General features: G+C 40.2%; 1 protein-coding gene across 1 annotated transcript in view; it reads right to left on the bottom strand.

Annotated features, from left to right (window-relative positions):
- RASSF9 (Ras association domain family member 9) overlaps positions 1-13618 on the bottom strand; it is a 51541-nt gene extending 37923 nt beyond the window's left edge. Inside the window, exon 1 of the mRNA XM_075553218.1 lies at positions 13592-13618. Coding sequence (XP_075409333.1) covers positions 13592-13618 — 27 coding nt within the window. The remainder of the gene's footprint in view (positions 1-13591) is intronic.
- Positions 13619-17326: the final 3708 nt, after the last annotated feature.

Below are 17326 nucleotides of genomic sequence, written 5' to 3'. Positions count from 1 at the left end.
GAAGGTAGGCACTTACCTGCAATAAAAATTTGGGGTTTCAGTCTGTTGATGGGGGCTTAGAAAAAGAAAATCTGTGAAGTTGAATATATGGTCAGTGGTACCGGAGAAAACCTTTAAAATAGCAAAAATCATAATTTCAAATTTGACTCTCTATGTTTGTTCTTGGGAAACCCAGGTGGCAGTCTGGCTAAGCCTGAAGCAGTTCATTGATCATTGTCTGCATTAGAACTTAGAAAAGTGTTTGAAATAGAACCCAGGGGCTCACGTGTCAAAGACCTAACCATCTAATTTGGTGAAGATGACAGCGAAGAGACCCTGCAAGACATCTCTATTCTGACACCAGGGTTGCTACGTCCTGCAAACAACCGAGTGGGGCCCAACAGCATGATTGTGGGTAAATATAAACGTCACATGCAACATTCATTGCATGAACTGCACTTTCAGTTCTTGATTTTACTTTACAAGCATTTCACAAAAAGTGATTTAAACTATTATGGAAAGCTTCCCAGATAATTCTAAATTGCTCAAAATACAATCCTCTAAAGCTTTACAGGTTTCCTATTAAGATAATGATTACAGTCCATTTGCAAAGAATTTTACATTTACAAATATCCTTGTAATGTTCCTATAGTCTTGGTTCTCCACCCTTATTAACATTATTTGTATATACATAGTATGACATAAATTATTTACATATATGTAGTATTTTTCAACAGAAGACTTTTATTGGAACAAGAGGAAACAATATTAGACCTTTATTAGCATAATCTTATGTTGAATTTCAAGTTAGCACAAATGGGTCTCATTTATGATGTTATTATTTTCACATAAAACATCCTACTAATATTGTTCATAACAAGCTCTTTGATGACTCGGACTTAAACAGGAAGGGTTAATGTCACTCATATATTAAAAGCCTTCAGGAATCAAAAACAAAAACATAGTATTCCAAAAGAAAATAAACAGAACACAAAGTTAAAACAAGTCAGGTTTTTAAAATTCAACTTCAATAGTTACTAAATACTATATTAGGTAAACTGGAGCAAGAATTTATTTTGCATCTCCAAATTGGCAGAGTTTTAAATTGACGATGATTAACTATGTCAGTATGATTGTCATATGTATTTCACCTGAGTAGTACAAATGGATATGATCATTTTAGAAATGAATTTAGCTATATCCTTGAATTTTTTAAAAATCTAAAATATTTATCCAAGTTTTCTTCCTACTAATTTTTTCCTATGAAACAAGGTCTCACAAAAGAGCAGCACACTGGAGGGAGAAAGATGTGGCTGCCTGTTTGTGTATAGACTGCTTGTTTCGGAAGTCAACCAGGCACTTCTAGTCTGCCCTCTAGGGTCACTGAATTGGAATGGATTCAGTGGCATTGGACTTTGGGGTTTGATTTTTGTTGTTGTTTATGGCTTCTGTTTGTTTGTTTAATCTTCATGAAAGCAGTCCTACATTGTCTTCCTTCGAGCTGCTGGGTGGGGTGGAATCACCACCTCCAGATTAGACAGTAGCCAAGCACAAGTCTGTGTTCCAGGAGAACCTTGACTTTCTCTTCATACCACTCTGGTCACTGATGGGAAGCTGGCACTTGGGCGTCTTTACAGCCCCTTTTGCTTTCGAGTAAAACTTCTCTACGGGGTTTTCTACCTCTAATCTTTATGGATACAGATTGCTAGGTCTTTTCTTTCTTGATGCAAGTGACTGACTGGGTTCGAACAGCCAACCTTGGACAAGCAGTCTATCTCAAGTCGATGGGGCCACCTAGGTGCCTCTATCTTCCTATTGGTGGCATTTAACTTTCTTGCCAATTGTTACATGTCAAAAATATTGGGGACTACTTTATTCATAGACAGAATGGAGGGCAAGGTCTTGTCATAGCTTCTTAAATTTTGCATCAATACTTCAGTTTCTACTTTAATGTAGTATAAGACTTTCCTTTCTAAAGGAGAAATTGGATAAAGGGTAAACATTTAAAACACCAACAATTCTTTAAAGTCTTAGCTTCCTAAAATACCAGGACCACTCTCATCCCGTTTCAGCCCATTCTAATCTCCCGCAAATCTAAACACAAACTCTGTAGACTGTCATTCAAAGCTCTTTGTTATCTCAACTTTCTGACTTCTAGCTCTGGATCGTACTACTTCCTTCAAAGGAGGACAATATACTCAGGAGCACGGCTTTTAAAGTTACCTCGTGTCTAGCTTTTGAACTGTGAACTGAAAGGTTAGCGCTTGGAAGCCACCAGCTGCTCCCCAGGACACAGATGAGGCCTTCTACTCCGGTAAAGAGCTACAGTCGCCAACCCCCACAGTGGCCCTTCGACCCTGCCATACAGATTCACTGTGAGTGGAAATGACTCCAAGGCAGTGAGTTTGTGTTTGACTGTGGCGGGAGGGGGTGGAGAGGGGGGAGCGTGGAGAGGGAAACAGATATCAACATCACAATTCTGCCACTTCCCTGTAGAGGGCGCTTGAGTAAATTACTTAACTTCTCTGAGCCTCTGCTTCAAACTAATAAATGCAATGAATCTAATAATACATTCTAATTTACATACTGAATGTAAATTTAAAGGAATTTTTTTCTTATAATATTATCTTATGTGGATGTGCCCTATTCTTATTACTAGAATTTTAGTTTTCACATTTTAATGATTAAATTGGTTTATTGATATAATTACCATATGTATTGATGCAAGTAAAAGCCAGTTTTACCCAGCCCTGCATAATAAGAATGGCAGAAATGAGGTTTCAGATCCTAGATTATATATAGGCACTTGACTATTAGCCAAGTTGTCATTACTTCCATGAAAATCTAAGAGGAATTAAAATAATAAACAGTTTGTTATAATCAGTGTTTATGTGAATAAGCAACTTATTCTCAACCAAGGGAGGAAAAAGCCCTAAAAATAATATAGTATAGAACACATGCTTTGTTTGAACAATAGAAAACATTCAGATAGAATTAGGACTGGTCGCTGGAGGTGCAGGGGGGACATGAACTTGGGTGAAACTCTCTGGGACAACCAAGACATTAAAAAGTTGCAAGAGACAGAACAAACCTGTTTTAACAAAAGGAGGAATCTACTGCACCTTTCCCCTAAGGGGAAAAAAAAACAAAAGAAAACAATAAAGACCCAGTGAAGAAGGAGTAAGACTAAATTCTAGAGTTCTTAATCATTTTCCTTCCAATGAATACCTATTTTTTGCAGTTCTTTCATGCCTGAGTATGCCCCTGATAATAAAACCTCATACCTAAAACTTTAAGTGTGTAGCTTTTCTCACAATACATTTTAAATAATGGAAGTTGGTGATGTCATGGGTTGTGAGATAACCTCATTAATGGCTTTTAAGCCTTGAAGAAATAATTATTTATCTGGAGTGGTTTAGTTAAATCCCAGCAAGCAGAGATTTCACTTCTGTCTAGGATTTTGATGTTTTGATTCTCAAAAGAAAAAAATAAATTTTTAGAATGCCACTCCTAAGTTTTTGTAGAGTTGATAGAATCAGGTGTCTCATTAGTCATCTTGCTTCAATAGGCAGTTGCAAGCTTTTAATTAATCAGAAGTCAGTATTTAATAGCTGTTTGGTTGGGTGTTGGCCAGATAGCTGTAACCTAAATAAAAGACTAAACGTCTTCACTTGGTAGCCACGGCTTTTAACTCTAATGAGTGACGTTAAGCGACAAATCCACGTAAGGGTGGTTCCTACTAGATCTTGCTCAACTTCAAAGAAAGTATGATGAAACACAGGTGTTACAAGAGTTGAAATGTGTGTCTCTCAGTAGATGCGGTTGCTTTTGTTTGGAGGTGCCATCAAGTTGAATCAGGCTGCACACAACCAAGCATAACGAGGCCCAGCCCGAGCCCTCTTCACAATCATTGCTACCTTTGAATCCCTTTTGCAGCTATTTTGTTCATCCTATTGACAGTCTTCCTCTCTTTTCACTTTAGCAAGCATTCCATTGCTCTCCAGGGACAGCTCCTTCCTGATAACCTACCCCAATTGCTTGAGAGGACTCCTCATTAGCCTTACATCTAAGGAGCTTTGGGTTTGTACACTTTCTGAAACAGATTTGTCTATTCTTCTGGAAGCCCCTGGTGTGCTTAATGTTCTTCACCAATGCCATGACTCAAACCCCTGGTTCTTCTTTGGTCTTCTTTATTCATCACCCAGGTTTTGCATGGATATGTTGTTTACTGCCTTTCAGTCGCCTCCAATCACAACCAAACACTGCACGGTCTTGCACTACCTCACAATTGTTCCTATCTGTGAGCACATTGATGGACCCACTGTATCAATCTATCTTGTCCAGGGCCTTCCTCGTTTTACTGCCCCTCCATTTTACCAAACATGATATCCTTCTCCGGGACTGGTCTCTCCTGACAACATGTCCAAAGACATATGGATGACAAAGTCTTGCTGTCCTTTCCTCTAAGGCGCACTCTGGCCTTACTTCTTCCAACATGGATCAGGTGTGTCCGTTTAACAGCCCATGGTACTTCCAATAATTTTCTCCAGAACCAAAATGCAACTGCATCGATTCTTCTATGGTCTTCCCGATTCAATGTCCACGTGTCAAGTGCATACGAGGCCACGGCGAATATTGTGGTTTGGGACAGGTGTGCCTTAATCCTCAAAGTAACATCCTGATTCTTCAATAATCTAAAGAGCTCTTGTGCAGAATATATCTTTGGATCTCTTGACTGCTGCTTTCATGAGCAACGATTGTGGATCCAAGCAAGACAACATCCTTGACAACTTCAACCTTTTCTCCATTTATGAAGCTGTTACCTATTGGTTTCGTTGTGAGGATTTTGGTCTTGCTGACATTGAGACGTGCTAATCCACCCTGATGGCTACGATCCTTGGTCTTCATCAGAAAGTGCTTCAATTCTTCACTTTGAACAAGCAAGGCTGTGCCATGAGCTGTTCTGGATCCTGAATCTGGGTCAGCGACATCTGTTTTTCAGACTGGAGCCTGCCAACGCTGGGCGCATTCACTAGCCTACATCTGACCGGCCATTCTCTGCAGACATAGGCCTGGCTTGGTAATCTTGGATTCGTCAGCTTTTGCAGGCTCCACACTGTGTCTTCCTTCATCATCTTCCTAATTTTTCAGCCCCCTCAGTGACGAGTCAGGAGAAACCTCCGGTTTAGTATTTGGCAGACATATTTGAACCCTACTGAATCTATCCACTTATACAATTATGTGAGCCCGTTTCTTGATATATGTCTCTCTCTCTCTCTCTCTCTATATATATATATATATATACACAAACACAGAGAAAATTTAAATATATATGTATGTATGATATATATATATGTGTGTGTGTGTATGGAGAGAGAGAGAAAAACATATAATAACCTGTGTGTGTGTGTGTGTGTGTGTGTGTGTGTGTGTGTGTGTGTGTGTGTGTGTGTAGAGAGAGAGCGAGAAAAACATATAAATGTTATGCTGGTGTCCTAAAAAGTAAACTGGTTTTACTTCTTAGGACACCCAGCATAACACAGGTATAATCTATACTGAAGGTTGTATTATTTGATCTCCATCAGTAAGTGATTCATGTCCTTTTTTGTTCCAGTAAGCAAGGTTTGAATTCTGAAAATCACAAGTTGGTGATAAGCCTTCCTCCAATCCTGATTCAGCTAAGGTGCTCTCCTCAATATAGCCGTTTCTCATATTATTTCTCCACATATAGATTGAATAAATGTAGTGAAAAGATATGATCCAGTTGCATACATTTCCTAACTTTATACCTTGTGGATCCCATGATTCTATAAGAAAAATTGATTTTTAGTCTATACATAACTTCCTGAGAAGCACAATAAACATTCTGAAAATTACATTTTTTGGTAAGTTGTCATTCATAATTTGCTATGGTTCACACAGTTGAATGCATTTGTATAAAAAGTCCAATATCCATCTACCTACTAGAGAAAATAATACAAAAACACACCAAATAAACAAACAACCCAACTTACTGCCATCAAGCCAGTACTGACTCATAGTGACCCCATAGGATAGGGTAGAATTTCCCCTGTGGGTTTATGAGATTGTAACAGTTTGCGGGAATAAAAAGCCTGATTTTTCACTCCCTGGTGGTTTCTTACGTCTTACCTTGTATATCACAACTCAACGCTTAAGCACTATGCCAACAAAGCTCCATAAAAATGATAGAGTTATAATATTGTAGTGATTTAGCACTCAAAAAGTAATTTGCATCTGCTATCTTATTTTATCCCCGAAGGTCATCAAAAATGAAATATTATCTGTATCTTATGGGGAATAAAACTGAATGTTAGAACTATCGGCCAAAGCTCCAAACTCACTGCCATTGAGTCAAATCTGACTCACTCCAGCCCTGGAGGGAAGGGTAGAATTGCCCTTGTGGATTTTCTGAGACTGGAACTCTTATTGGAAGTAGAAAACCTCTCTTTCTTCCATGGAGCAGCTGGTGGTCTTGAACTGCTGACCTCGCAGTTAGCAATCCTATGAGTAGCTATTACATTATTAGGGCCCCTACTTATAGAAACAGAATGATTTCATTATTAACCAAAGTAGAAGCAAGGCCAAAACTAGAATTTAAACGATTTTAGAGTTAATAAGAAACCTAGATAGCCATATTCCAAATCCCTTAATATATTAGTGAAGAATACATGTATCAAGGGAAAATATACAGGTTATGTTTTAATGATATGTTAGCATATAGTCCTTAAAGCTATATAGCATATCACTTATTTAAAATTAACATGTTTAATAGAATATTTACAAATGAGGGATTAAAACTATCACTTCTCTGACAGATTGTCATACTGTGGTTGCTTGTATGTTGTTACACTTCTGGAAGCTATGTGACTGGTATTTCAAACGTCAGCAGAGTCACCCAAAATGAAAAGGTTTAAGTGAGCTTCCAGACTAAGAACACACAACAAAGAAGAAAGTGGCTCTCCTCTTGGGAGGAAAGAGTCTTGAAAACCTTCAAAACATTGTCAGATACTTACGGCCCAATCAAGGGAAACAATATTGTCACAGACAACGACTAAGGATGTTCCCTTCAGGTCCAAAGGCGCTGGAAATGTGACTGAGGAGCAGGGCATGATGAAGTGAATGGAGTAAAGTCAGTGGGAATGGAGTCCTAGAGATCTTGGTTTGCTGGTTGGACACAGCTCAACTTGAGAAGAAACAGCTGCAAAATTCACTAATAATAAGAACTTGGAAAGTACAAAGTGGAAATCAAGGAAAACTGGAAGTGGTCAAATGTGAAATGGAAAGCATAAAGATCAATATGCTAGGCATTCGTGAGTTGAAATGGGCTGCGTTGACAATTTTGAATCAATTTAATATTTCGTGAAGGACACACACAGTCAAGAAGAATGAGGTTGTATTCTTTGTATCAAAGAACATATCAAGATCAATCTTGAAGTACAATGCTGTCTGGTAGAACTATAGCTATGTGCCTTCCAGGAAGCCCAATCAATACTGTTGTTATACAAATGCATGTACCAACTATGACGGTGAGTGATGAAGAAATAGAAGAATTGTACTAATGTCTTCAGTCAGAATTTGATCAAATATGCAGTCAGAATGCTTTGGTAACTATTGGTGATTGGGATGCAAAAGTTAGAAACAGAGGAAGGAATAGTATTTGGAAAATATGGTCTTGGTAATCAAAACAAAAAGGGAGATAGAATAATAAAATTATGCAAGTCCAAGAATGTGTTAATAGCAAATACCATTAGCCACAACACAAATGGCAACTACACAGATGGACTTCTCCAGATGGCATACCCAGAAATCAAACTGACTACACCTATGGGAAAAGAAGATGCAGAGATGCCCAATATCAACACCTAAAACTAGGCCAAGGGCTGACTGTGAAACAGTCTATCAATTGCTCATATATAAGTTCAGGTAGAAGCTGAAGAAAATTGCAAGTCCACAAGAGCCGAAACACAAAGTTAAATTTATCCCTCCTGAATGTCAAGAACAGATTTTAAACATGAAACACTCATGACAGGTGATCTCATGAGCTGTGGGAGGACATCAAGCACATGAAGAACATTACTAAGGACAGGAAGGACATAATTCACAAAGAAATCAAAAGGTCATTAAAAAAATAGGGGAAAAAAGATCAAACTGGATGTCAGAAGAGACTCAGAATAGTTATGGTGTCAAAGAGCTGAATCAAAAGCTTCAAAGGGCAGCTCAAGAAGATAAAGTCAAATATGATACTGAAATGTTCAAAGTTATAAAACTTAGATGGAAGAACATGTTCAGCATGTAAACTGAAAGAAATCAAGAAAAAAAAGTCAAGCCTTCAGTTGTGAACTTGAAAGATTCTATGGGAAAAATAGTAAATGATGCAAGAAACACCAGAAGATGGAAATGACATACAGAATCACAGTACTAAACAGGATTTGTCAACATGCAACCATTTCAGAAAGTTGCATATAAATAAGAACCATCAGTACTGAAAGAAGAAGTTTAGCTGCACTGAAAGCATTTGCCAAAAACAGGACTCCCAGCATCAATGGAATTGAAATGTTTCCACGAGTTGAAGCACTAAAAGAACTTACTCTTCTATGTCAGGGAATTTGGAAGACAACTACTTGGCCAACTGACCACATGAGATCCATATTTGTACCCACTAGCAAAGAAGGTCACCCAGTAGAATGTGGAAATCATAGAACAAAATCAATGACATTGCATGCAAATAAAATGTTGCTTACGATCTTCCAACAGTGGCTGCAGCAGTACAATAACAGGGAGCTTCCAGAGGTTCGGGCCATATCCAGAAGGGGATATGGAACAGGGGACATGACCTTTGTTCATGTCAGATGGATTCTGAAATGCCAGAAAGATATTTACTTGAGTTATTCACAATGCCAAGACATTTGAATGTGTGAATCATAACAAACTATGGATGATCTTGAGAAAAACGGGAATTCCAGAACACTGCATTGTGCTTCTGTGGAGCTTACACATGGATCAAGGGGCAGCTGTGGGAACAGAACAAAGGAACATGGTTTAAAATCAGGGAAAAAAAAGTCTATATCAGGGTAACATTCTTTCACCATAATTATTTCATCTGTATGTTGAGCAAATAATCAGAGGAGTTCAATTATAGAAAGAAGAATGTGACATCAGGATTGGAGGAAGGTTACTTAAGAACCTTGAATATGCAGATGAGGCATGCTGGTTGCTGAAAGTAAGGAGGACCTGAAACTTGCTGCTAAAGATCAAGTATGTCCACCTTCAGCATGGATTACAACTCAATGTAAAGTAGACTAAAATCCTCACAACTGGACAAATAGGTACCATTATGACATTTGAAGAGAATGATGTCAAGAATGTTTTCTTGCTTTGATTTCCGTCCAATGCTTATGGCAGTAGCAGTCAGCAGTTCAAAAGTCACACTGCTGTGGTTAATTCTGGTGCACATGGCCTCTTTATAATATTGAAAAGTAAGAATGTCACTTTGAAGATTAACGTGTGCCTGGCCCAAGTTGTAGTATTTTCCATTGCCTCATGTGCATGTAAATGTTGCACAATGAAAAAGGACGACCGAAGAAGAATCAATGTTTTTTAATTGTGGTGCTGGAGAAGAATATAGAAAATATCATGGACAAAGAAATCTGTCTTGGAAGAAATATGGCCAAAGTACTCTTCAGAGGTAAGGATGATGTGTTAGTCTGGGTAGACTAGTGAAACAAATTCACAGACACTTACATGTGTGTAGGAAAGAGTTTTATATACAAGAGCAGTTGAATATTGAGAAAACATCCCAGACCACGCCAGATCAAGTCCTTAAGTACGATATTAGCCCTTATGTCCAATACCAATCTATGAAGTCCTTTTCAGACTCATAAAACACATACAAGGACGCCCAATGTTCAAAGATCACAAGCCAGTGGGTGGGAAGTCTTGTGGTTCCAGTGGCATTATAATCATCTCAGCACAGGCAGGAGTCTCCATGTGACTTCTCTGGCTCCAGAGGTCTGGCTCCATCAGCCTCTCTCCATGTGTCTTTTTCACAGGGATGTCTACCAGGGAGTGAGCATGTATCCTACTTCCAGCAAACTATTTATCTCCTTAGTGCCTCCAAATGAGGTCATCAAGCTACTACCTTACTGAGAGGCTAGACTCCACCCCTTCACTATGAATCCTCCAACTGGCACCAGATTATGTAACTACCACAGATGGTGAGACGTGGATATGTCATCAGGAGAGACTGTGGTATAGAGGAGGGGCAGTGAAAAAGAGGAAGGCCATCAGTAAGATGGATTGACTCAGTGACTGCAACAACGGGCTTAGGCATAGGACCAATGCTGAGGCTGGCGCAGGACTGGCCAGTGTCTCATTCTGTTGTGCAAAGGGTCTCTATGGGTCAGAACCACTCTATGGTACTGAACAACAGCGACAATGATAGAGACTGAAAACACTTACAGAGCTAATCTAATGAAGACCTCACGTGACTGCTAAGAATTTTGAGTCCAGAAGAGAGTAAGTAGCTTGTGAATATCCACAAGGTTTGAAACACTGTCTTCCCCAATTCAGTAATCTTTTTCTAATTATTTCCCTGTTGCATGCTCCATTTAGCATTTATTTAAATGCATTTTAATTATTAGGATTAAAATAAACAGGTTTAATGACCTACAAATTATAGTCCATAGTTTATCAAGAAAGAAAATTATTTTAATTTGGGCAAAAGATTTTTTTATGAACTTATGAACACTAGCACTTAAAGTAAAAGTTAAACATTTTAAAATTCAAAACAATACTTTAACAAATAAGAGATAGGCATGGAAAGAAATGCTGATACTATTTGTCATTAATCAAGGTAAAAGATACCATTTCAAATAGTTGAGATTTATTCAATTTATATGGTCCTCCTAGCCATAATTTCATATGAAATGTATTATAATTCTCAAGTACATGCCTATGGTTATAATTCTATTTTGGAGGGAATTCATTCCTATACTAATGGACAGGATGAAGGTGGGATTAAGTCCTGACCTTAATAGAGTGTGTGAACCAAATTATACCATTTGTTTCCTTAGGAGTATGGTCTGATAAAAGACAATATAAGTACCTCCATCAAAGCCATTCTTCTTTTTTTTCAATTAATAAATCTTTTTACTGGGGCTCATACAACTCTTATCACAATCCATACATACATCAATTGAGCAAAGCACCCTTATGCATTCGTTGCACTCGTCATTCTCAAAATTCGCCTTCCACTTGGGTTCCTGGGATCAGCTCGGTTTCCTTTTTTTTCCTTCCCCCTCCCTCCCCACTCCCCCCTTCCCCCTGGTCCCTTAATAGTTTATAAATAATTATTTTATCTTACCTTACACTGCGCGGCGTCTCCCCTCATCCACCTTCCCATTGCCCATCTCCCAGAGAGGAGGTTACACATAGATCTCCAAGATCGGTTCACCCTTTCTACACCGCCTTCCGTCCTGGTGTCCCCACTCCCACAGCTGGTGTTGAGGGGTTCGTCCATCCTAGATTCCCTGTGTTTCCAGATCCCTACTGCACCGCTGTACATCCTCTGGTATAACCAGGTCCTCAAGGTAGAATTGGATCATGATAATTGGGAGGGGAGGAAGCGTTCAAGAACTAGAAGAAGGTTTTGAGTTTCATTGTTGCTACACTGAACCCGGAGTGACTCATCTCCTCCCCACTACCCCTCTGCAAGGGATGTCCAGCTGTCTACAGATGGGCATGGGGGTCCCTATCACACACTCCCCCTCATTCACGGTTATGTGATTCCCACCACCCCGCCGCATTTGTTGTTTGAGACCTGTGTAAGGGCTAAGTAAGACAAAGGGAACTCTCAGGACCAGCAGCAGAAGAGCACACTGGAGATCTCTGTCTAAAGTGGTGGAGGCAGAGACAGAGGCAGCAGAGACTGTGGTATGGAGACTATCAGCCAGAGCAACAAATCTAGGCCAAGACCAGAGTCCAAGGCAAGAAAATCATGAGAGAGCAGAGGAGCAGTGCAAAACGATGGGGCTGTGAGAAGAAAGGACAGGTGGGGTGCTTGGTCCCCGAGGTGGAAGGCCAGGGACCACATGCTGGTGTGCTTGTAGGCATCTGAGCTGATGAGGCAGCATTTCCACATCTAGTGACCCATGGTGACACAACATTCAAACACTTGACTGCTAACTGATTTTTAATTCGCTCATGACTACAATCTGTTCATTTAAAATTACAACTTGTGGGGCGCTTCTCCTCTGTCGTACAGGGTCACTGAGTTTGAAATTACTCAACAGTACTCAACGCCAGTACTAGATCTTGCCTTTTGGATCTAATGTTACAGAATTAAGTTTTGAGTGTGTAATGGAAACAAAGGCAGCTAAAAGGTTCAAATTAAAGTAAGCTGTTCCCATTTAGAATGTTTTCCTTCTTGTTATTTTCTAAAAGTAGGATTGCTTTTACGTGTGAGAGAGGTGAATGAAAAGGGAAAGGTGGTATCAGGTTTCTACTTTTTTTAAAAAACATCATTTTATTGGGGGTTCTTCCAGCTTTTATAACAATCTACACATCAATTGTATCAAGCATATTTGTACATATGTTTCTATCATTATTTTTTTCTTTAAAAAGTATAGTCTATATTTACTAATGTTGGCTCATCAATAGTACCAAATGTACAATGCAAATATAAGATGTTGATAATAAGAGAAACTAGACATGTTGTATATGAGAGCTCTCTGTACTATCTTTGCATTAAAAATATAAATTTGAAACTATATCTTAATACTTTTTTAAAGTAACCAAGTTTCTAGATCCTGTTTTCAAATGTATAGTCAGGCTATACACACACACACACACACATATACTGCTGGGCCAACATTTAAACATAAACACATACTTTACAAGAAAAGGGTATTATGGATTTACATAATCCATGCTTTGTGTAGATAAATGTATATAGGGAAGTTTAGAGTATATCTCTAAATATTTTTAAACCATTTTATTAGGAGCTCATACAATTCTTTTCATACCGTATATACATCAATTGTGTCCAGCACATTCGTACATATGTTGCCATCATCATTCTCAAAACACCTGCTTTCTACTTCAAATCATATAAATCTTTTGCCTTTTACTATCATCATTTTATAAGCATTCACTTTCTATTTGAACCCTTTGTATCAGCTCCTCTTTTTTTCCCTCCTACACCCCTGGTGACCCCGTGATAAATTATAAATTGTGATTATTTTCACATCTTTCACTGACTGCTATCTCCCTTCTCCCACAGTTTCTGCTGTTCATCCCTTGCGGGTGGGGGTTGGGGGTTATGCATTGATCATTGTAATCTGCTCCCCCTTTCCGCCCCTCCTTCCCCCTACCCTTCTGGTATCGCTACTTCCCATTTCTGTTCCTGTAGGGCTTATCTGACCTGCATTCTGTGTGTCATGAGGTCCTAACTTTACCAGTGTACATGCTCTGGTCTAGCCAGAATTCAGAGGCAGGACTGGGGTTATGATGACGGGGGGAGTGAGGAAACCTCAAAGAACCGGAGGAATATTGTGTGTTTCATCAGTGCCAAACTAAACACTGGTTGACTCACCTGTTCCTTGTGCTCCTTCTGACCCATGGTATAGAATTTGGTTTGGGTCTCTGCTCTGACCCCCTCATTGTCAGCAATATCTTTTATTGTTTGTTTGTCTGGGGTCTTCTGATGCCTGTTACCTGATACCAACAAAACATGATCCAGGCTGCTGTGCTTCTTCCATGTGGGTTTGTTGCTTCTCTGCTAGATGGTCACTCATTTAACTTCAAAACTTTAAGATCACAGACATTATAACTCTTGATATTCAAGCACCATCCACTTTCTTTATCACATTTGCTTGTTCACCCATTTTGTCTTTAGCGGTCTTTCAAGGATGGTGAACATCATAGAATACCAGGTTGTTAGAACAAAGTGTTCTTGGGTTGAGGGAGGGCTTGAGAAAAGGCCCGAAGTCGTCCACCCACTACCTCAAAGTATTGACACATAAATATATGTATATAAGCCAATACCTCAATTTTAATGAATTAAAATATTTATATTGTACACACCTATGCTTATACCTCTGGCTATAGATTTATTTCCTAGATCTTTCCTCTGTTTCCTTTTACCTTCCTCCTCTCCTGTCCCACCATCACACTCAGGCTCTTAGTGATTCCTCTCATCTAGATTTATGTTGCACCAACAATCACAGGATCTCTATGTCCTCCTCATTGTTGATTTTAATTCCCTAGATGTTCCCCTATCTATAGGGTTGTTTGCTCACCACTACCTTCCCCCACCCTTTCCTCCCCACAAGTACTTCCAGAACCATTGGTCCTGTTGCTTTCTCCTTGTGCTTGCTTCCCATACCTCTGTTATATAGGTAGGCAAACCAACAATAATGGAGACAAGACAAGAAGAAAACAAAAGATTGAATAAAAAGGGAGAGAGAAAAAATAACTAGCTGAAAAAGCAAACATAAATCCAGGTCTGTCTGCTGACCTTTATGACTATCTCCCCACCATTCCCGGGCCGGAGGTGGGGGGCGGTGGGCGGGTTCTGGGAACTTCTCCTCCTACCCTGAAGTCTATTAAGTCTATTTGGAGGGTTCCTCAGGGGCTTTGGGGCTTGGCTTTGTTTCCTCTACTAATCTGTTATGTTCCCTTCTTGGCTCATCCCACCGTGGGGGTTCAGACTGTGTGTCTCCAGCATTGTCCTCTGTCTTGGTAAGCTTCAGTGAGGGGACATCATGTCTAGAGCTGTTGTTGCTCCTACAGTCCTCTCTGTTCCTTAGAAGCTCCGTGCAGGGGTGATGTCCTCCAGGTTTGGTGTGCTGATACTGGGTCTAGACCTTCACACTCTCTTTTTCCTTCTTGGTTTGCTTCCTTGTGGGCATGGCAGGCCGGCCCTTTTCCCAACCTGCAGTTTTAGTGTTGTCCACTGTAGCACATACCATATATACCCGAGTATAAGCAGAGTTTTTCAGCACATTTTAATGCAATTTTTCAGCACATTTTAATGCAATGTAAAATTAGGCGCCTCAGCTAATATCCGGATTGGCTTATATTCAAGTATATAGGTACTTCTTTTATTTATTTATTTTTACCATTTTTATTGGGGGCTCATACAGCTCTTATCTACATGAACCCATTGTGTCAAGCACATTTGTGCATATATTGCCATCATCATTTAAAAAACATTTTCTTTCTACTTGAGCCCTCAGTATCAGCTCCTCATTTTTGTCCCTCCTTTACACCCCTCACCCCCTCTCTCATGAACCCTGGATAATTTATAAATTGTTATTATTTTTTCATGTCTTACACTGACAGGTGTTGCCCTTCACCCAATTTTCTGTATGTATTTTTAAGATCACTTGTTTTTCCCTTGTGCCTGGGTTTGTTAACACTCACTTCCTTTCCCCCACCGCCCCCTCTCCCATGTCCCCCTGTAACCATTGGTCCTGTTGTTTTCTCCTCTGGATTGTATATCCAGCCTATTTTATCTAGTTAGACATGCAGAGGCAATAATAAGCACAAAAGCAAGACAGAGCAAATCAAAGCAACAAAATAAAACAAAGCAACAACAACAATAAAACCGACGACAACAAAAAGAAAAGCCTGTAAATAGTTGTAGGTCTGCTTGCTAATCTTTAGGAGTGTTTTATGGTCGAGTCTGATGGGGTGCCATGCATTGGCCCCACAGTCTAGTTTTGGTATTCCCTGGGGACTTCATTGCTCTGCCCCCCTTGCTGTTCTGTTGCACACCCTTAGTGTTTCACCTCAGTGTGTTGGGGTCAGATTGGGTGCAATTCCAGCACTGTGTCTCTAATGTTGTTCCCCATAGCGCTATGAGTCAGTGAGGGACATCTTGTCTCGTGGTGGGGCCAGCTCTATGGTCCTCTCTTTGCATTAGCTGCTCTGAGCAGGGATATCAACCTCAAGACTTGGTGGGTCAGGATGTGCTCCACTCTTTCTTCCACCCCCTTCATTTGCTCCTGTGTGCTCTGATCAGATGTATCCCTCTCCCTGAGCTGTAGCTTCAGTGCTGTCCTCTGAAGCAAATTCTTCTGGGGGTGGCAGGTGGTGTTCATGTAGTTGGAATTGAGACCATTCCCTCAGCCCTCTCCACTGGTTCCCGGCTTCATGCCACATGTTGCATTCACATCTTGGCACACCGGGTTGAAGTCTGGTCCCTCTTTCCCTGTGAGATATAAACAACACCTTCCCCTTAGTGGGTTAGTGCCCTGTTCCCACGCTATCCATGTCTTTTCCCCCCATCGTTTTTAGTTGGCTACCATATGTAACCCTTGTTTTGGGTCTGACCCTGGCTAAAGTACCTGGACCTCATCCCAGGAATGTTTGTATACAGTAGCTTTTTCCCTATGTTCCTTTTGCATTTTTAATCTTACCTCAGCAAACTCAGGTTGTATTTGTCCTTTTGTACTTGACTTACTTCACTTAGCATAATTTCCTCCAGTTCTTCCCATGCAGTAATGTGCTTTTTAGGGGTAAGTAGTACTCCCTTGTATGTATGTACCACAGTTTTTTAATCCATTTATCTGTTCATGAAAATTTAGCTAATTTCCAACTCCTTTCAATGTAGCATGTACTTCTTTTTTTATTTTTTAGCATGTACTTCTAAGGAGTGGGTCAGTTTGGCTCTGATTGGGGCTGACCTTGCAGCCCACGATGTTCATGAGTTGCTCCATGTGGTTATGTTGCCCTCAAGCGTGGCCCATCGTGGTGGAGTTTCTGGTGGAGACATAAACAGCATCCTGCCTGTGGTAGTTGCATACTCTGTTGCCAATTAGAGGCTGAAGAGTGAAGGAGTGACATTTAGCCTGCCAATCCGGTTGCAGCTTGATGACCTCATTTGGAGGTGCTAAGGAGATAAATAGCTCACTTGAAGCGGTACACACACTCATTCCGTGTGAGACATTCCTGTTGACAAGACGCATGGAGCTACGCTAGTTCCCTGGAGCTGGAAGAGCCACATGGAGACCCATGCCAGCGCTGAGGTGCTTATAGCACCACTGGATCCACAAGACTTTGCAACCACTGGCCTGTGATCTTTCTGCATTCAGTGCCATTGCATGGGTTTCATGAGTCTGAAGAGGACTTTATAGATTGGTATGGGACATATGGTCTACTATCAGACTTATGCCCCATTCCCCTCTCCCCCTCAAACTTTCCTCTTCTTTGTGTTGGAATGGCATATACATCCCTGGATGTGACCTGTCCTCCGCCAGGCTGTCTGTACCTCAACCTGCATAATGTGAGATAAGTAGCTCTTCTTCTATAGCTGCTGTGCTGA

The sequence above is a fragment of the Tenrec ecaudatus genome, chromosome 6, assembly GCF_050624435.1.
Source record: "Tenrec ecaudatus isolate mTenEca1 chromosome 6, mTenEca1.hap1, whole genome shotgun sequence".
Classification (NCBI taxonomy): Eukaryota; Metazoa; Chordata; class Mammalia; order Afrosoricida; family Tenrecidae; genus Tenrec; species Tenrec ecaudatus.
Note: the sequence above shows the minus strand (reverse complement) of the source record. Positions and strands in the feature narration are given on the sequence as shown.